This window comes from Diadema antillarum, unplaced genomic scaffold (genome assembly GCF_040938485.1).
Source record: "Diadema antillarum isolate AM-2024a unplaced genomic scaffold, OU_Dant_1.0 seq00000881_RagTag, whole genome shotgun sequence".
In the NCBI taxonomy this organism is placed as follows: Eukaryota; Metazoa; Echinodermata; class Echinoidea; order Diadematoida; family Diadematidae; genus Diadema; species Diadema antillarum.
In genome coordinates, this window is record NW_027271745.1 from 307,927 (window position 1) to 329,955 (window position 22,029).

Here is a 22,029-nt window from a genome sequence, read left to right on the forward strand (position 1 = left end):
CGGGACCAGGTTTTTCTGCCGTGGACAGCTAAAACCAAACAACTTTCACACAGGCAGAAACGCATTCACATTGACAATACCAGTTTATGACATACAAGTACTAGTATGCACGGCATCGTAAAATTACGTACACGCCTAACACCGTGTGGATATTTCTGCAAAGAAATTAAAATAACCACAAAGAAAAACACTCCCCTGAAAACAAAACGAGAAGGCTCCGACTGAAATAAAAGATAAAGGGTGAAATGGGCGAAAGGCGCCGTTCAAACACAAAGTTTGTCTCGATTAGGTTCACACGAGAAGTTTCACCCACTTTCCGTCTTCACATGCCCCAGTTCCGTAGAGAGGCATCGGAGACTTATCATCGTCGTCTATGTTTGATCATGGTCTTTTCCAGAGCTCCTCAGCTAACCCTCTAAACACCACAGTGTTAAAATGCTAGTGCCGTTGCACGGCGAAACAGTTTGACGATGGAAACGAACGGCTTAAAGCTCGCAAAATTAGATCTAGATAGCTGCCCGTCCCGCAGACAATTATGTAGATGGGAGGCTGGGAGGGGAGTGAGCTGTAACCCATTTTTCTTTTCGTTGTTTTTAATGAGGTGGGTGGGGGAAGGGGCGAAATGTTGGCAGGGATCGAGGCCACAGAATAACCAATAAAGGTAGATGTATAGCGCGTTGAACAAATAGAATGCAAATCATGTAATAGTTGCACTGGAGCATGGTGAGAAGGGGCTGTACCCCCACGGGCATCCGCAGGCGGACGGTGGAGTTGGGAGAAATCGGAGCATTCCTGCACCGGAAGGTGAGGGAGATGGTCTCTGAAATGCCATCGCAAAATAAATGCACACGGGTGAGACATTGTAAACTAGTGTCAACATTTAAAGAGAGGCGAGAATGCAAGAGTCCCAAGGCGTAACTAGGTCTATAATGATGGCACCTGAATACGTCTGACCTTTAATCTACTTTGGGAGTTCCTACTTTGAATTCTTCCCCTCACCTGCATGCTTCTCCGCATTACTCGTTACCATGGCAACATCTCCCCATTCTTAAAAAGAAAAAGCTTTATTCTCTTAATCGACATTGCGCCCTGATCTGTGAGAAGTACGCCACAAACCGAGGGTTGAATTTCAGTTTATTTGATGACATTCTTTGAATATTGGTAAGTGATGTCGGCATGGTAACCATTTAATAATGTAACTGTGATATCGGAAGTGCATCATGCTTCCTCCCCCCCCCCATCCCACTTTTCGTTCAACCCTGAGGATCCACACCATGCACTCTGACGCATGAAGAGCAAGGCTTGAAACACAGCCATTGTGGAACGATCACCAACCCCTTGATGTCAATTTGTTGTAAAACACTGTGTATCAAGGAAACTTTGTAAGTTTTTTATGTATATGTTTTAAAAATGTGCAAAGTTTTCTTCACCCCTTTTTTCTTCTTCATCTCCTTCTTCTGCGTCTTTGTCTCCCCGAAGGTGCATTCATGTTGCATGCTTTATGATTAGCTGTGCGATGTTCATGATTTATTCTGAATAACTGGCTTTCTTAATGGCCTCCTGAATGAGAAAAAGACAACAATAGCGTTGGACGATGAGTTATGAATATCACAAATGCTACTTCCTGTCAAATGATCTGCCGAATAGAACATCCTCCTGTCAAAATATACACAAACAAACAAACAAAGACAAGATGGCGTCGAGGGGACAATTTTGGCAGCGTGTCAGCTAACTCAACTTTGCGTGATATCATGCATGTAGGGTAGGGCCTCCCTACGGAGGCAGGACATTCTGTCCCTCGGATGGGGAGGGACATAAATAAACGAGACATTCGGTGTGTTACGTGTGGGGCGTCAAGACACACACTCGTAAACAATCTCAATTTAAGTCCCACGAGAAGCTTGGTAGAAAGGAAAGAAAAAAATCTAGGTGAAGTGGTCTGTTTCACACACTTTTCCAGAAAATGGGTGGATGATTACCGACCCCGTGTGGATTACCGCGTAATAGATAGTCAGCGAATCGTATTAAGTAGATCAACCAGACATTAATGTGCCAAACCCTGAGGGGTGTAGACCGTGATGATACTGAGAAGATGTAGATGACACGTCAGAAAAAGAAGGAGGAGGAGGAGAGGACGACGACCACTACGATGAGGAAGAAGGAGAAATAAATGGAGAGGAAGAAGAAAGAGTGATCGTAAGACTAGAAACAGTGAAAGAAAACTGAAGAGAACCATAAAACAAGGAAAAAGACGTTGCATTTAGTATAGGTGATGATGACAATGGTGATGAAGAAGGAGAAGAAAATGATGATGATGATGATGATGATGATAATGATGACGACGATGAAGGAGGAGAATTTAATGGAGAGGAAGAAGGGAAGAAAAGAATGATCGTAAGACTAGAAATATTAAAAAAGAAAAAACCCTAAAACAAGGGGAATAAAGACGTTGCATTGAGTATAGCTGATGATGACATTAATGATAACGATGATGATGACGATAATGATGATGATGATGATGAAGAACGAGGAGGAGGAGGAGGAGGAGAGAAAAATAATAATGATGATGATGATGATAGTGGCAGTGGTTGGCGTGGTGGTGACAGTGACATTACGTCCTAGTGGCGGCACTGATGGTGGTTTGCAGTAACACATAGTAAATTAACGGCATCATGCTCTCTTATCGGGTATTAGTAAATGAGAAACTTTTTTCTGGGAGCCTGTTGCATAAAACGTGTTACCTGAGAAAAATCAGGTTACTTTTTAACAGATCTTGTTTTTGTTTTCTTGTGCTAAAATTTATTGCAGAATCATACCTGAGTTTCATTTTTTACAAGAATTTTTCTCAGCTCAAAAGTTTTATGTAACAAGTAACCTGGCAAGTGGAAAGCAGTTCGAGCTACAATACAGCGTAAGACTCTTTTGACGATCACCATGTAATGCATATACATCACAATTAGAAAATAATTTTAAAAGAACTCCCAGGGAAATGCGTGGTTGTTACCTACATCTCAATCAGCAATAGTCATTCCAAATTCAAGGAGACATACGTGCACATTTGAAAGGACTTTAAAAAAAAAAGGGTGGATGATTTTTCAGAGGGCCTCCGGCAAATCAGGGATATTTGGCAGTTCTGCAAATTACTTCCTCAGGCAAACATTTCCTTTTCACTCGTCATACATATTTTGCCAAAATCATACGTAGACGGCAACTTAGTTGGACTCTATTCATGTAACCACTTGGTTGAAATAATGGATAACGTTTTTACACAACGTTTTGTAGACATGTTAGATAACTTTTTAAATATCAAGGCAAAGCAATAGTTTGCAGCTCAGGTAATGGCATAGTTATGATTTTCAACCGATTTTCAAATGGCCGATAACTCTTAAATGATACAATGATTACACATTCTCGTTTAAACGGCAACCTATTATGATTTGGAAATTCCAGAGTTCGGTCGTTCTACATCGAAATGAACTTGTGCTGCAGACGTGTATACTATCTTTGATTATGAGTAATTTTCTTCTTGGTGAAAATTAATCCTGTAAAATGACTCCGACTAAATTTTTGATAACTACAAGTCTTTTTTCATACCAGCGAACGGCCAGCGCACTTTAAAAGCAAGTGATCGACACCCAAAGTTGTCAGGTTTTAAACAGCATGTCACAAACTAGAACACACCATCCCCGCAAAACGGACTGAAATAGCAGACGATCGATTACACTCGAATGTCACGTTGTATCATGAAATAATTATAACTAAAACTGGTGGATCGCATTGTTAGATATCAAATCGCAGATGACGAACGGAAGCAATCACCGTGGTGCCGTTGAGAGAAGTATAGGGGAAAACTAATTGTGACCCTGTACCACAAAACCAACAAAAAGTCGCCAGCCATTAAGTTTTAGTTAGGGACAGATTCTGAAAGAGCAGACTGTAAGCTTTAAAATGATGTATAATTTAATTCAAATGGACTCCCCTATCCTATCTAAATACTGGAAAGAAAGCACACACTCTGGAAAAAGTGGGAACTGAGAAAAGAGGCTCTGAAGTACAGGGTCTATTCAAGTACTTAATCCTTACCAAGCCGTGCTAGCTGTGCGGTGAAAGGGACAAAACACAGGATGTAAACCATCGGAGCAACCACAACGAAGGGATTATCAGATTAAGCTGAAATTGAGCATGTTCTATCAACACATTATGTTCATGATTAATGCTAACTTTCAAAGCAGTAGCTTTATCCTTTCACAAGTTATTGACTTGAAAGTGAAGAGTGTGAAAAGGATTTTAAGAAATTGAAAGGGGCCTCCAAGACATACCTGATCATTCTACTCTCCCCCAGAAAAAGGGTTGTAGAGAAACTGCTGAAAACACACTTTCCCATTCATGTTATGATCTCAAACTAAAGAATAGTGTAGAAGAAGGACAGCTCTTTCAGAAAATATGAAAAACCCAAGGTTGATTTTAGGTTGATCCATTTGACCTTTTTTGAGTCCTCATGTAAAATCAATTGGTGCGACTTTTTGTTCGTTTTGTGATGCACGGTCACAATTGACTGCGTTGTAGGAGCATTTAAAGCTTAATACGACAAATGATCTGTGTTTACACTGCATTTTGAAATTTGGATAAGGGTTGCGGTAGGAGTATTTTCACACAGAATACATGAGATTTTTACAGCTTCCCGACAGGAAAATGCTATAAATACAACAAATAAGTACACAAAAAAAAGACATCCCAAGCTCTCAATGTATGAACATCCTTGCGTAAAAAAGTACAAATCAAAAAAATAAAAAAGGGAACTATAATATTAATAAGCCAGTTCGAAGTTACATTTTGTGCATTAGTAGATAAAGGTCATCCGAAAGAACTAAACGCACGATACATAGAGCTGTAATAATCAATGTCATGGACGGTGTCTGAACTGTTTCTTTACGCTGCAGTCAAAAAACATTTTTTAAACATTCACGTGAGCTCGTTATATAGAATAAAAGCAAGTTGTATTACGACAGTGGGTGATATTTAGCTTTACAATTACTCCTTCGTTTCGATGGTTTAAATTCGGGGTCATTTTCATCATTGCTGATTGCGAACTGGTTTGTTACTATATCGCTTCCACTACATGATCGTTTTCTGCCGACCACTTAATTCAACAATGCATCGCTGAAATTGGCTCTGTATCGGCTAGCCGAAAGCATTATACCTTGTTAGAGCTACATTAAAAATTATTCTTTAACATGACCCAGCATTTACATGGGTCGGAAATAACTTGTTGTACATTTGCTTGTTTATTTTACAAGGTTTTTTTTTTTCTGTGCAACAGTTGATAGCTCTTATGGCAGCCAGCATTTTCAAACAAAGAAAAACATACTGCTCCGGAATAAAGGACATACACCTTGTATTCCGAAGGAAACCCCCACCCCCACCCCCCCCCCCCCCCCCCCCCCCCCCAACCCCCAAACCCCACCCGAAAAAAAAAAAAAAACTCTACCGTGATTTTGATTGGGAAAAAAAAGGAAAATCGGATTTATCAATTAATATTTCGGGAAAAACTTATAACTTTTTACTCTCAAAAGCATATTTTCCTATCCTTGAATACAAAAAGAGCCAATATGACGTGTTTTTAACTTATACCAAGTGGCAGTTATACTCCTACCATACAGGACCTACCTGTCTAACAGGCTCTGGTACTCGATGCAGGCAGCAGGCCTGGACGAGAGACACCGCTGTGTCCAGTGAGATACGATGACCCACCGACACGAATATTGGATTGGAGGACTTGCTACAGCTTCTCACGGCCTGTATCAATTAGGGACAAAAAGGGATAAAAACGATGATTAATGTAAGCATCAAAACACATTCCGTCACTCTTCTCTTTTATCTTTATCAGCACATGAAGTACACGGCAGATGTTGATTAAAAATGGAATCCCTTTTCTTTTACAAAGTCAAATAATGCACGACAGGTGAATTGCCAACAGTGCTGTTTTCGAGTTGCCCGTAAGTTGCCCAACACCACCTATACCGCGATTTAACCCGTTAAGGACAGACTGATTTTGATACAACACGCATTTCCCATAGACACTTGCCCGAGTATGCTCGGGACTTGTCTTCAAAACTGCCCTGTAGATTTTCTTGGTTCCTGGCCTCGGTATATATGCTACATGATGTGTATAGATATGCTTTTAAGTGTTTTGGAGCAAAAGTCCCAAGTCAAACAGGTAAACGGTCACTGATCTTTGGCTATAATGATATTTTCAGGCTAAACTTCATCTAGGCATGTACACTGTAGGAAGCGTAAAAACAAATACGAAATCACTAGGGATTATAATGAAGTGTCGAAAGTAACGGTCAAAGGCCAATGTATTTAGAAAACACATACACACACACAAACACACACACACACACACACACACACACATATATATATATATATATATATATATATATATATATATATATATATATATATATTATATACGTTTTGGAACTTTCCACGTGTTGGACTTCGAATGTTGTAATTATAAGAAGAAAGAGAAGGTCTATCATTGAAGGTCTATCAAAGAAGAAGGTCTATCATTGTCTTTACACTGACGAAGGTCTGAGGCAGACCGAAAATTTTGTAATAAACTAGATATATCGCTACGGCTACTGATATGCCTCCGCCATAATGCATGGTTCTCCTGATAGGTCTATAGTACAATGTCTTGACAATGTGTGATGACAGTTTCACACAATTGGCAAAATATTAAAATGACAGGTTTGACACAAATGTGCTGAATGTTCACTTTCCTAGAACTAGGTTCAATTGGATGAATGATTAAAATGTCAGAGTGCAGGTATTTGGGGAACTGATGATTTTTACTTGACTTTTGACCCTTTTATAAGTTTATGCATTGAGTAATTTTCAAGGTATTGAGAAAAAGTATAATTTCAGTATCAAATGGGAAAATAGCATGCGCATTATCTAAACCTGGCCTTTGACCTTTGACCTCACAGTTCCAAAGAGAATCACTGTTAGGTTGAACATGCATAAATATGTAAGTTTCATGATGATACCTTGAGTTACTTTCGAGATATGGAGGAAAAAGTGCAATTTAGCACTTTCACTTGACCTTGTACCTGTCTCCCTTGTAATTTTTCATTTCATTTCATTCATTTATTTATGCACGGCACATACTTCAGCCCGTAGGCTGTTCTTCCGCAGGTCCGTGCGGATAAAAAATACAACATAGATATACATTTTATACAGAAATGATCAAAGAAACCAAACAAACAAAAACAAAACTCATACTTAAAAACCGAAAAAAAACATATAGAAAAAAAAAAACACAATAACATGTTGATGAAACTGCGGCACACATTTCGACAGAAACAAACATGATCAATCAAAGATAACCATGTACAATTATACAAATGATCGCCGTAGTTTAAAATGAAATGAGTTCAGGAGAGAGAGAGAATGAGGGAGACAGACAGAAAGAGAAACACAGAGAGAGAGAGAGAGAAAGAGAGAGGAGAGATAGGAAGATAGAAGCACATACAAAGGGGGAAACTGAAAAAGTTGTCAATTAACAGTTTCGGTCAAGTGCGTTTTTAAAGCTTACAAACGTTGGTTTTTGTTTCAATTCCAATGGTAACTTATTCCAATGCATTGATCCAGAATATGTCAAACTTTTATGTTTGAAACAAGTCTTAATCAAAGGTAACACAAAATTTAACGATGACTTCCTTACGTTATAGCTGAAAACTTTAAGTTGAAACATATCAAGCAAATATTTCGGACAAAACTTGTGTGCAATTTTATACATAATTTGTAGAGTATGTTTATGTCGCCTCTTATCCAGTTTATCGATGGGGAGTGCTGTGTATAATAAATCAGTGGGGAACCTAGCTTGTACGTTCAATACTGCACGCAGTGATCTATTTTGAAGAATTTGGAGTCTTTGAATATGAGATTTCTTTATATTCCTCCACACAACATCACAGTAATCTAATTTACTTTGAATAATTGATTTATAAAACAAAAGGGCTATATCATCAGAAATAAAAGACCGAATTCGTTTCAACAAGTACAAATTTTTCACTGTACTTTTACACAAATAATCAATATGTTCATTCCAGTCAAGTGATTGGTCAACATAAACGCCAAGATATTTACAACAAGAAACTTGTTTAATGGTTGTATTGTTAATTACTATATTGATATGTTGCTTTTTAACTCGCTTATGTGAACCAATTATCATAGCTTCACATTTATTGGAATTTAGAACTAAATCTAATGATTACACTTCAGCCATTTAGATACATATTCCAAATCGGTATTAAGTTTGGCTTCAATCTGACTGATTCTTTCTCCAGAAAAATAAATACATGTGTCATCTGCGTACAACGCAACAGATGAATGCTGCAAACAATTGGGTAGGTCGTTAATGTAGATCATAAACAAAAGAGGACCGAGATTGGACCCCTGTGGGACGCCACACCTTACATTCAAAGGCTGGGATCTAACTGCATTGACTTCAGTGTACTGAAAGCGACCACTCAAATAATCCCCAAACCATTCACAGGCGAGAGGACCCATACCAATCAAGCGCAGTTTGTCAAGAAGTACAGAGTGATCGACTGTATCAAACGCTTTTCGCAGGTCAATAGTAACCATGCCAACGAGTTTCCCTGTGTCCATAGAACTTAACCAGTCTTCTGTTACTTTTAGGAGGGTGGTCTGAGTGGAGTGTAGAGAACGAAAACCAGACTGGTTTACATTGATAATATCAGCAGCTTTCAAATAAACATGAACTTGATTGTACACAATTTTCTCTAGTATCTTAGCGCAAAGAGGTAATATAGATATCGGTCTATAGTTATTCATATCAGTCTTTTTACCACTCTTCAAAACGGGTGTAATTCTGGAACATTTCAGTTTCATTGGCACCTTCCCTGTTCGAATGGACAGATTGAACATTTGGGTCAAAGGATTCGCAATATATTTAGAAATAGGTTTCAACAAAAACAATGGTAAATTATCACTTCCACAAGACTTTTTATCTGGTAATACGTCTATTACGTCTAATACATGCCATACATCAAGTTTTAAAAGAAAAAACCTTCCGGCACATTGCATTTTAAGGAAAGTAGTGATATTTTGAGGAGTTGACCTTGACCTTTGACCCCCTGACCTTTGACTCATGACCCCCAACTTCCCTAGATAATCACCACCCATCGGTACAAGCATATATACTATGTTCCATGAAGATACCTTGAACCATTTGCGAGATATGGAGAAAAACATGAAATTTCAAATCTTTTTTTCACAAAATAACCTGTGACCTTTGACCTTTGACCCTGTGACCCTAAAATCCACACAAAGTATTATCCCCCAAGGATATACCCTCATACCAAGTTTGATGTAAAACCATCACACGGTTCTTGAGATATCGACAAAAACAAAACGGGACGGACGGACGTACGGACGTACGGACGGACGGACGGACGGACGGACGGACGGACGGACGACCCGAAAACATAATGCCTCCGGCCACTTCGTTGCGGAGGCATAAAAACTTCTCGTTGGATCCATGGCGTACTTGAGACTCTTTCTCTCTCTCTCTATATATTTTTTTTTTTCATCCATGGCCGTCCAGAGAAGCGCAAGGATATTCTAGACTGTGAGTCTCTTCACCATTCTAACCACTTCCAACCTCCACAGACGAACACATACAGGAACCGCAAAAACGAATTACTTGCTATCTACTTGATTACGCCTACTCTATCAAATACCATTCAAGGGGTACTTACAGTTTAAATCAATCACTATTTCATTATCTTGCGATAAGTGTGTGACTCAAGCTTGCTAGAGTAAAACGATATCCCTTCATTTCACATCGTTTTCATTTTTTAAAGGGATCGTATAGTTTTGGTTGAGACCTAATTTCAGGTTTCTAGCATTTTTGGGGTGAGATGATGAGAAACCTTCCCAAGAGGATTTGATGAAAATTGATTTTGAAATGGCGGAGATATCCAAAACAGAGCGATCCTAATAAAAGGTGGGACCCACCTATAATATTACGATTGCTTTGTTTTACTTTGTTTTTGGATGTCTCAGCCATTCCAAAACCGATTTTCATCAAGTAAGCTTAGAATTCCTCTTATAATGGCATGGTCCGTGTTTTCTTGATATCTTGCAAAAAGTTAAAAGCACAATTCTCATCTCCACCAGTACGATACCATCCCTTTAATATTTCAGAAAGCCATTTTTGTCAGCTTAAAAAGGCCTTATAGGACCTGACCTTATATTTTCTCAATTTCGACGTTGTGCTCTTCACTTTTCACTGGGTTGTCATTCTTGGTTTCATTTCATTTATTTGACAATTTTTTTTTGTTCATTCTCAGGGGCTGCTTATAACGCCACACGCTTTCGAGCTACATTTTGACAACGACGCGAATATTTTCTAGAATATTGCAACAAAGACAAAATAATATCAGTGTTTCCAAGAATTCAAATTCATGGAGACGTCTTGGGATCCCATCAACATGTCACATAGCCGACCAGGCAAATAGTGACACAGGCTTCGTATTATTATTTTCTGCTCAAAATTACTGTGTTACTGTTTCTCCCGCAAGCCCATTGTCTCACATCATTGTTGTGTTCTGTACGTGAGATGAGGCGCATGGAGACTGGTTCTTGTTTGTGTATGACACTGCCCTAGAGATAAGTACGCCGCTCTCTCAAGGTTTCGATAGCTGAAGAGTTTTGTTAAATTCAAGTTCTTCTTGTGCGTTGGGCGGGGAGGGATAAAGCGAATATTGAATGACTTCCATCGACGAACATCCGGCATGTTTTGTAGTTCGCAAGATGTTAAAAGACAGGCATGCGAGTATGTATTTACGAAAGGCAAGTCAAATGATAACATTTACATGCATGTGAGCAATGACTCTGTGTTATTTACCGCATCATCAAGAAGAGTGAACGGCCACAAATATTATCTGCGGAAGTATGCGACTAAACGCCAGTAGAAATACTGCGAGAATGCACTCTATTGGAGCCTTTTGATTGATGGATGCAAGGCGCGGACAACTCGCAGTGATACATGAATACTTCGATCATAAAAAAGCCTTTTAAATGATACATGAAGGCATGGAACAAACACATATAAGCACACACACACAAACACACACACACACATTAAACAACAACAGAACAACTGAGGCAGTTGTCAGAAGTGGTTACATAACAACTGCGTAACATCTGTCGGTGTAAGAGCAAGCCAATGAAATGTCATTCCAAAATTACGCGGCAGACGGTACTGGAAGATTTTGCAGCAATGGGAAGCGAGTACAACCCACTGGCAACATCAGGGGGGCGTTTCATCAACGAGTTCGTCGGAGTTTTCACCGACGAATTTGCTATCAGCCAATCAGACCAAGGATTTCATTAGCTTTTAACAGTTGTCAGTGTAAATCCTTGCGTCTGATTGGCTGATAGCAAATTTGTCGGTGAAAACTCCGACGAACTCGTTGATGAAACGCCCCCAGGACCGAACATACACGGCATGCAGTCATGCACTGGTCAACATCAGTGTGTGAGCAAATTATCATCCCTCGGAAAGGAAAGGGTTAATCTTGAGGTGAGAGTAAAACAGAGAGGAAGAGACAGAAAGATACATACAGTAGGACCTCGATTGTCCGGCCACGTCGGGACCGGCGGGCGTCCGGATAATCGAGTTGGCCGGATTCGAGAGATATGCTCAAATACAGCACTTCTATAGCATATCATGCTAGGGGTATACACATGTTATCACTCATTCACTAATCGTATGATTATCTGCATGGCATTGTCATGTTTTACCCTTCGGAAACTGATACAGAAATAAAACGAAATACAAGTAAAATATCCCTTCATGTATTGTTTGTTTGATAGATATTGACCGACAAAGAGATCAATATTGCGACTCGTTGAATACTGCCGCTGCATTGTATTGTAACCACTACACTGTACACTCAGTGCCAGTGACAAGCGCGGCACTAGTCATTGACATCGTCTCATGAAGTGACTTAAAAGTTACAGTCCGCTGCGATGATTGGAATATGACCCGTCGTGTATTTGCACGTTAATGGTTGAACATGTGTTTGTTTTGAGTGAGATTTGGCACTGAAAATACATGAAAACATTTTTTTTTTTAAAATGTAAGCCGATCGAGGTCCGGATAAAAGAGAATCCGCATAATCGATGGCCAGATAATCGAGCTCCAACTGTACTAATACGAATGTCTTCCTTTTCTACCGTGGACAGCTTAGGACAGTACAACACTGTGAAAGGAATAAGATGTCAACCATTTGATATCAACACGCATTTTGCTGCCAACTCCTACAGACCAAACATCATTCTGATGCACAGGATCAAAAATCATGATATTCCGAAGAGAACAAGTCATAGATTTATCTCCTTATTTGGGATGACAAACCCTGATACACTAAATAATATCGCAAGAGCATAGTGGTTGGCAGTAGGCTCTGGCGAGGTAATATAATGTCTGATCACTTATACATTTGCATCTCTGAGGAAGAATAAATAAATCACCGTAAAAAAAGGGAATACACCATAGTAAAAACAAAAGTCCGTAAGACTAAAATTGAAAATGGTTGATAGACCGTGCCCTTCCACACTGTGCAATCAAACGTCACATCACAAAGACGCAACTTTGTGGAGGAGATGACACGTTTTCCCCAGCAGACAGACAATTCATACTGATGACAATCTTCCTAATGGTCGAAATCAACACTTAAAATATGAATCTAGAATATTTTCATATTTTCCCAGTAATCAAAAGCTGCTCTACATTGAAATAAAGAACGACAAAAAACAGCGACAGGCTTGGATGTGTTGGAAGTTCTATTGTTAGTCACAGGGGAGGGGCGCAGTTTGAGTCATATACCACGGTGTTGGGCTAGCTACCTTCCGGCTTCTTGGCCACATAGTATCTTTTTAAAGTTCTGAAATCAGCTGTCGAGTATATACAGACGGTATTATTACGCTGTCTACTGAGGCATTAACCTTCGCCGATGTCTCATATTCAGCAATGATCCACGCATATCAAGGCTTGCATCTTTCAACTCTCTGTTCGTGTAGAAGTAGCTCGCATCCAGCGCGTCTGCTTCAGTGGATGCTGAGCATATACTAAGGAGGCGATCCGCGATGAAAATAATGATGTGAAGGTGTATTATAATGAGAGTTGAGGACTTCTCGAGCGTTTTACCAAATCTTCGAGATGTGAGACGAAATTAGATATAACACGTTAATGCACATTGACAAAGCTACCTGTTGCAAAGAACAAAAGTCGGCTTTTAACTCTCATTCTCCCATTTTCTGAAGGACAGAAAATATCATGCACACACACACACACATACACACAAATAAAGACACACACACACACACACACACACACACACCCTCACACATACATAAAAACGACTGGTCATCTATTGAAGCTGCATTGGGTAATCATGGTATATACATTACCACAAAGCGAAAAATAACAGAAACATAGTCAGAACGTCAGCTGCACAGGGCAGCATCTTCCAAGAACTGTACAAGTACAATACACGAGACAACGTATAACTTTGTTTTCTTTTATGACAGTAATCTCACAGAATTAGGCCATGCGATCTATTTGGGTGATGTTGCGGATTTTACGTTAGTCCCTTGCCTACACTGCAAAAAGTCCGGTGTTAAATAGTGAACACCGAGCTGGTGTTAAATTTTTCGGTGCTCATTTATGGTGTTAAATTAACACCTACGGGTGTCATTTCCAAATTTTAAACTATTTTTTGAAGAGTTTCTTAGTATCTGCACTTCTTGTTGATTTTTAATTTAAACAAGACGATCAAGAATTTTACATTAAAATACTAGATTTTTGAAAAAATGTGAAAATAAATTTACACCAAAGTAACACCAGCTGGTGTGGTCCCTTATTGAAGCTGGACGGGTGTTAAACCATTGATATTAACACCAGCAAATATCAAATCAACACCATGTGGTGTCATTTTTTAATTAACACCAGTACAGTGTCAAAATAACACCAGGTACAGTGTCAAATTAACACCACGAAGTGTCAGGTGAACACTTTTCAACACCATCACAGTGCATTTTTAACACCTGTGGGTGTGGTCCTCTATTGAAGTTTGATCGGTGTTAGATTTAACACCCGTGGTGTCAAATCTAACACCGATGTTTTCACAGTGTACTCGATAATTACGACGAGGATGCGATGATGAACAATCACCATTATTATTATTATTATTTATCGACGTTATTATTACATAAAATCATTAGCATCATCATTATTAGTACCATAAATTTCTGGATATTTTTCTCGAAATATTTGAGATCAACGTATCATTCATCTTCCTTGGTTGGCGGTGAGCAGTAACTGCGCTGTTCTTTTTATTCACGTGCTGGAGGCGTCCTTCTCTTTCATTTAATATCAAAAGTCATGCTGTTATTGACAATTAATCTGGTAATGCTATATATTATACTTTCATTTAACTTGTAGAATGATATGGCCTTATTTTCCGATGGCATATTACTTGATAGCCTCTTCAATACTAGCATTGTTTTTCCACAGGGCTCTGCCATTACCGCAACATTAATTGCCAGGTACCCATCTTTTACACTTGGGGTCGAGAGGGGTAATATCGTCCATGAGTCATTGCATCTTGTCCACGGACGTAAGCACTTGGGCGGACTCGAACTCGGGAATTCCGTTTCAAAGCCCAGAGTCCTATCCACTGTACCATAGTGCCCCCATGACACGGCTTCAACATCTTCTCAAAATTCTTATCTTTCTTTGACAGTTGCACAGCTGAGGTATGTATACTCATCTAAAGATGACTGCTATACCTTTCCACCATGTATCATATACTTTAAAGGCCACATAGTAACTGGAAGGCATTAGAGGCAAGGGCATATAGGTTTGAGGACAACGAAATTCCACATGTCAATATGCCCACCTGGCATTTGTGCAAAAGCTAGCTTTTTGACAATGCCATGTGGCTCATTTCTTTTTGCATTCCAACGAATATATTTGACGAATGAACTCGAGGCTAGCTTGTGACGGTACAGAACCGCCAATGCTGAACCACTCGCAAGCTTATTCACCCACTTGCCTTTGTAAACTAGTCTTGTTTGAGCTGCAACGAAGTGTCTGATATAAATCGCGGCCAAATCTCGAGTAGTTCCTGTCGGTTTGCAACTACAAGGTCTTTCAAAGATCTCCTATTGATATCTGCCTAACTGGGGCTGAAATTCACCAAGATAATTCGAGTTTGCTGACAGATTGCTGTGAGATCATTGAATTATTGGTAAGACCATTAGGCGCTCGTTGAAAGATCGTCGAGTATCCATTGAGAGCTCGGTTTCCTCAGAAACCACTGGAAGACTGCTTTGACTCACACCAAAATGTGATAGAGACCATGCCGACCATAGCCTTTTTCCAAGGCCATCTCGCTGTATGGTGGTGAGCGAATGGGGCGACCGAAGTGAGCTCAGCTCGCGTTGTCGCGCTCGTGCGGCTTGGATCGCTTCGCTCCCCGATATAGCAATCATACAGCGAGAACGCCTTGACAAAAGGCTATGCCGACCATAGCATTCGCTGGGGAAAAAATCTACGAAAAATCATGGAAGACCTTGGGGATCATTAAGTGTCCACTAAAAAATAAAGAAAAAAAACACTACTGCTAAGACAGATAGGTATAGGTCAAACGTTTTTGAAAGCGAGGTGATGTCTCAATCGGGCTAGCATCTGTGGCATGGCGAGAAATAAGGAAACCATTTGAAGGCATGTGCATTCATGCAATAGTGAACAACGTGACAGCATGTTCTTGCACGTGATCTGAACACCGCACGTCACAAAACTATCCGCTCTGCATGAAGCTGGCCGTTTATCAAACCGAGTCTTCCAAAAACGTCCTTGAAAGCTTTGCGTTCCTTTCCGTCCAGACTTTAGATGAACGGAGATGGTATAAGCTTGTTTACTGTCTCCATAATCAGCGATGACGATTTTGACTGCCTTGCTTTTATCACCCTCCCCCTTTTTACAGCACTTTTCAACAACACTTTCCGCCCACAATATCTCATCTCTCGAATCTCAGCACAAACTGTTCTGCTGATTCATTCAGCGTCTTAATATTCTTTGTCAGATCAGCATGCTGTCAAAATAAAAAAAAAAACAATAAATAAACAAAAACACGCACACACATGCGCGCACACAAACACCGGGGTCCCATTTCAATTGAAAAACAAAACAAAAAACAAACAAAAAATGTATTGACAGCTACTCTTGCTGGAATGACACTTGTCATAGTAACGACAAGAATCTAGCTTCCTGATTGGCTGTTGCTACGGGAATTTGCTATTCCAGCAAGAGTTGCCATCCTAACATCTTTTATGAAACGGGGCCCTGAACACGTCATGATGATACTGAATATTATATTATAGGTACTCCGAATTCCTTCTTGTTTTTGGTCTATTTTCTTTTAGTCTTTATCATCCAGGCTGCGTCTTTTTTTTTTCCTCTTCACCTCCAGACAGTTCCTCAGGCGATAATAACATTATTCTTATATCTGAGTTTTAGTGATCTGTCGTGCACGCAATCCAATTGCTCTCGTCCAATTCATTTTGTCTCTACAGCCATTATATTTATATGAGAATCAATATACGATATGACGCACAGATAATATGTCTTAACTCCTTGAACTAGTTCAGGATTTTTTTTGGGGGGGGGGGTGGGGTGGAGAGTTGTGGATCTTTTTCTTCGAAAGGCGAATTTGTATCATTTTTTGCTTCTGTCGTGTGCGTGCATATGTGTGCCTCATTAATGATGACTCTTTCTTTTTATTTAATCATCTATTCATTCATTGAAGTAAAAAATTTGCTCTCGGCTTACAACTGTTTTTTCAGTATGTCAGTTAAATGACGCTTCAATTTCAAACTCGGCGCCAATATGTTCTTTAAAAACAACAACACACAAACAACTCTTGCCTGTCTGCGTATAGATCCGAATTCATTATTGAATCATTTACCATGCGTGCTCGACTCTTACCTGCCCCCCTCCCCGCATTCCGAATTACACTGTCCAAGTGATAATTTTCGTGGTGCATAGAAATTACTTGTGAGGATTTGATGTTGTCATGCTTTCCAACGACTTTCTTTACTTCATCGTATAGTTTTTATGCTATATAGTCAGAAACATTTTGTACTAAAAATCCATAAAATAGATAACAAATAAATGAGAACAAATACATGTACATGTATAGACATAGATATCGAGAAAGAGAAAGAGAGAGAGAGAGAGGGAATTATAGCTGGGATGCAAATGTGGACATCTCATGGGAAAATCAATATACCTTCATGTGATTTCAGATGACAGAAAGGGACGTTTACTTTCCAGATAAACCTTCGCGAGTCAAAATTCCCCAGAGTACAAAATTACAGGGAAATTGAATCAATTTCTGATTGATTTTTGTCTCATTGCGGATCTCTGATGCATATAGTGTCTGATTGAAGAGTCAACAGCATAATTTTTTACTCTTGACTTATTTTCCTTATCCTGACTTGAAACTTAAAGGCGCGCGCATACGCACGCACAAACACATACACACACAGACACACCCAGACACACACACACGCACACACACACACACACACACACGAGGGTGCATACACAAATGACTTCTGCTTTCTTTCTTTGGTCATCCTACGTGTCATGTACTATGAAAGAAAATAATTGCACACTCCGTGCTTGTACCAAGAAGATAACACTCGTTGGAGACATGATAAGAAGCCTGAAAACATGGGGTGCTGTTCGTTATTCCGAAGGTTCGTTATTCCGAAGGTTTCGTTAATCCGAAACACACAAATTCCCCATACCTAGAGGTTCGTTAATCCAAAAATGAAAAAGGGTTCGTTAATCCGAACATTTGTGGCGTTATTCCGAAGGTTCGTTATTCCGAAGATTTGTTAATCCGAAAATGAAATTCGGAATAACGAACCTTCGGAATAACGAATCTTCGGACTGACGAGCCTTCGGAATAACGAACCTTCGGAATAACGAGCTGTAACCGAAAACATGATACCTGCAGCAGACCAACAATTCTCAATTATGATTGCGATAATGACAATGATGATGATGGTGATGATGTTGATGATGATGATATGTATAAAACTAATCATCATCTGAGAGTAATAAAAATGATTATGATAAGAAATAGTAAATTAATTTTATTCTTAACAATCTTCTTACGGACCTGCAAATGTTGTCTTCATTAGTAGATTCCATGTGCTTATACACAGTGTAAAAAAAAAAAACACCAAACAAACTAGAAATGTCGCTATGGCGACTGGTATGCCTCCGTCATTATGCATGATTCTCCGAATAGGTCTTATAGTACATCTTGACAATGTGTGATGACAGTTCTACATAATTGGCAAAATATCAAAAAGACATGTTTGTCACAAATGTGTTGAATGTTCACTTTTCTTGAACTAGGTCTAATTGGATGAATGGCTATGCATTATTTTTTAAGAGAGCATGTAATATTTGGGGATATGAGGACTTTTACTTGACTTCTGACCCTTTTATAATTTTATGCACTGAGTAATTGTCAAGGTTTGGAGAAAAAGAGTAATTTCTGTATTAAATAGTAATTGTTAGCATTTCAACCTGGCCTTTGACCTTGACCTTTGACCCTATGACCCTAAAATTCCTAAGAAAATCACTGTTCAAAGACAGAACATGCATAAATATGTACTAAGTTTCATGATGATCCCGTAAGCCACTTCCGAGATGTGGAGGAAGAAGTGAAATTCAGCACTTTCACTTGATCTTTGACCTTCTGACCTTTGACCTTTTTGGCAAAAAGACTTCCCAGAGAATCTCTATTGGGTAATACATGTACAAACCAAGTTAAAAAAACAACAACATGCAGGCATGGCATAGATATGAGGGAAAACGGAAAATATTGAAGAGTTGACCTTGATCTGTTACCCCTGACCTTTGACCCACGACCCCGAAATTTCCTACATAATCACCGCCAGTCATTACATGCATATGTATTATGTTCCATGAAGAAACCTAGAACGATTTCCGAGATATGAAGAAAAACATGAAATTTTAACATTTTCACTTCATCTTTGACCCTTGACCTTTGGCCTCATGACCCAAAACTCTCAACAGAGAATCTTTGATGGGTAGTACATGTATACACTAAGTTTCAAGAAAATATCTTCAGTCAATGCATAGATATGGAGAAAATAGTGAAATTTTGAGCATTTGACATTGACCGTTGACCTTAAGCATCTGCACCAAAAAGTTGATAGGCACAACTTCACCCCCTCATACATGTACATGCCAAGTCTTATTAGGATGTCTCTAATAGTCTTTTAATTACGCAGTCCACAAAATTGATTACGGACGGACGGAAGGACGGACGGACGGACGGACGAATGGAAGGACGGGCAACCCGAAAACATAATGCCTCCAGCACCACTTCGAAGGTATAAAAATACAGAATAGACGACATAGTAAAACAATCTTGAATTGAAAAAGCAGACGAGCACGCAGCGACCGGTCAGTGATACGAATATTGCCACGTAGAGGGCGCTACAGCACAATAGACGTCAGCTATATACAATCTTGGCTGAAAGGCACACGAAAAGAAACTGTATACACCAGGTAGGGGCAATTCTGAAATAAGCAAAATCCTAAAACAAGGAAGTGCACAATAATATATCACCACTCCCTGATGAATCATACTTCGAATAGTACAAACAGCACACAATGATGGTAGAATATTTGCTATCCTTTACCTTTAAATAAACATTTGACCATCAAAATTATTCTGTCATAGGACGTATGTAGTAGGAGTTATGCCAGCATTTATGTACCATGATGTGATGAGTGCTGTTGTTGGTGTTTCTTTTTCTTTCTTTCTTTCCTTTTTTTTTTGGCCTGTGTGCGTGTGTGTGTGTGTGGGGGGGGGGGGGGGGGGCAACCAATCAAAATTCAAAGTTATTAGCTTCCACGATGAATCACCTATATCTACAAACAAGGCATCTGTGGACAGGCTGGTCTTAACACCCATCAAAATTTTAACTTCTTTATTTAACAAGAAAAACAGAAAGGAAGCGAGAAATAGAAGAGAAATACGGAGGTGAAAACATTTCTGCTGTCCTCAAGTACACCCATGCTTTGGCGCTGCACAAACGATCGTGTTCTTAACACTTTAACACGTAAACCACGAAATACCAGCTTGTTGTCCCGTAAAAAGTGCTGAGCACTAAACCAATGTAGAAATCATAAAGTTCTTTCATCACTCTTCGCCCGGAACTATTTAGATAATATTGCCAGATGAACAAAAATTTAAAAAGACAAGCGCAGAAGGATCCTTTGTTTACTCACGCATTCCCTTCTCGTATGATTTAGCAAAGTCTTGAAATGTACAAGGGAGGAACAAAACAAAACAACATTCCTGGTTTATCCCTTTGTGGACTGATGACCAGTTTTCTGAGAGTTTCGTGAGACAAAAAGAAGAATGGGGTGGGGGTAGAGAAAAGCGTACCTACAGCATCCGTGGTGTGGACGTGCACAAAATGCATGCTAAACTGTCACTGCCTTAAAGGCTCATTCCTAATCTTATGGCATAAACCATTTTTATATATGTGCGTATAATAACGTCATTATCGAGTCATTTGTGCCGCGCCCCACGCAAATCAACAACGTCTACAAGACAAAATCAAATTGAATTGATGCTCCCACCTTCGAAAAACTTCCCCTGTTCACTGCAATCAACACAAAATAGGCTTGATCGATTTGTGTTCAATTTTCCCTGCCCGGCCTGTGAAATCCGTTAAAAGCGTCATGCTGACCTCTGACCTCTGAATAGTCACCAGTGAACTCTGACCCCTGGCCGTGCACATACGACATGGACAGTGACGTATAACTTTGATACCACTTTCCCGGGTGTTTGATCCTGTTAATTATAATTGAGGAGAGAGGACGACTGTACAAGGAGACTTCCACAAATCAACATCTATAAAGATGTGAAATCGGGATACACCATAGTTTTCCTACCGGATATGACGTTATCACTGTCGTGGTCGTATGTCTTTCTGCGAACACGACAGTATGACCAGGGAGGTGGTCCCATCTCCCCGGTATGACCATGGACCTAGGTCCATGGTATGACGCAGCACAAACGAATAGCGCTTAACGTACACGATTGTCACTGATCTCAGCGCCACAAACCTGTTCACTACACTTACCACTTTCATATTTGGCACCACACGCGACGGGGTCATCCGATGAGACCGACACCCACGAATCACACGGCCCACGAGTTCGACATTGAAAAAAGGTTCATGAGTCATACAGCTCAAGAGTCATATACAGCCCATGAGCTCGACACTAGCCAAATGGGCCCATGAGTTCGACACTACGCAAACAAGGCCCACGAGTCCGACACTTTAAGGCTAAAAAGGCCCATGAGTCCAACACTATAGGCAAACAATGCCCATTAGTCCGACACTATATATATAGGCAAAAAGGCCCACGAGATCAACGCTGCGTACATTAAGCCCCGTGGTGTAATGAGTAGCAGACTTGTGGGCCTTACTTGCCTATAGTGGGCTGTATGACTTGTGGGTGTCAAACTCGTGATCGACGTGCACACCATGCGACAGGCAAGTTTAAAAACGCGGACAAAAGACGGAAAAAATATCCCTCTCGGTTGCCATCGTTATCATACCAGGCATAACAAATAAACATAATATCATAATTTTGTATTTTGATATGTAACCTTCTACTTTCTTTCTTACCTATTTATAACTGGTCCCCATGGAAGACCAGCGGCACCAGAAAAGTGCAGCTGATTATGGGCTATCCAGCCGTTATCTTCATCTTGAAGGCAAAAATATCACTGCATCAGTGAGTCAATCTTGTTCTAAAATCTCACCCCGTCAAGCATCATTAGTGCACCA

The 22,029-nt window shown here is 39.8% G+C and overlaps 1 protein-coding gene across 1 annotated transcript in view; it reads right to left on the bottom strand.

Annotated features, from left to right (window-relative positions):
- Window positions 1–22,029, bottom strand: part of LOC139740781 (endonuclease V-like) — a 73,665-nt gene that overhangs the window by 17,531 nt on the left and 34,105 nt on the right. The window contains exon 8 of the mRNA XM_071651355.1: window positions 5,668–5,796. Coding sequence (XP_071507456.1) covers window positions 5,668–5,796 — 129 coding nt within the window. The remainder of the gene's footprint in view (window positions 1–5,667; window positions 5,797–22,029) is intronic.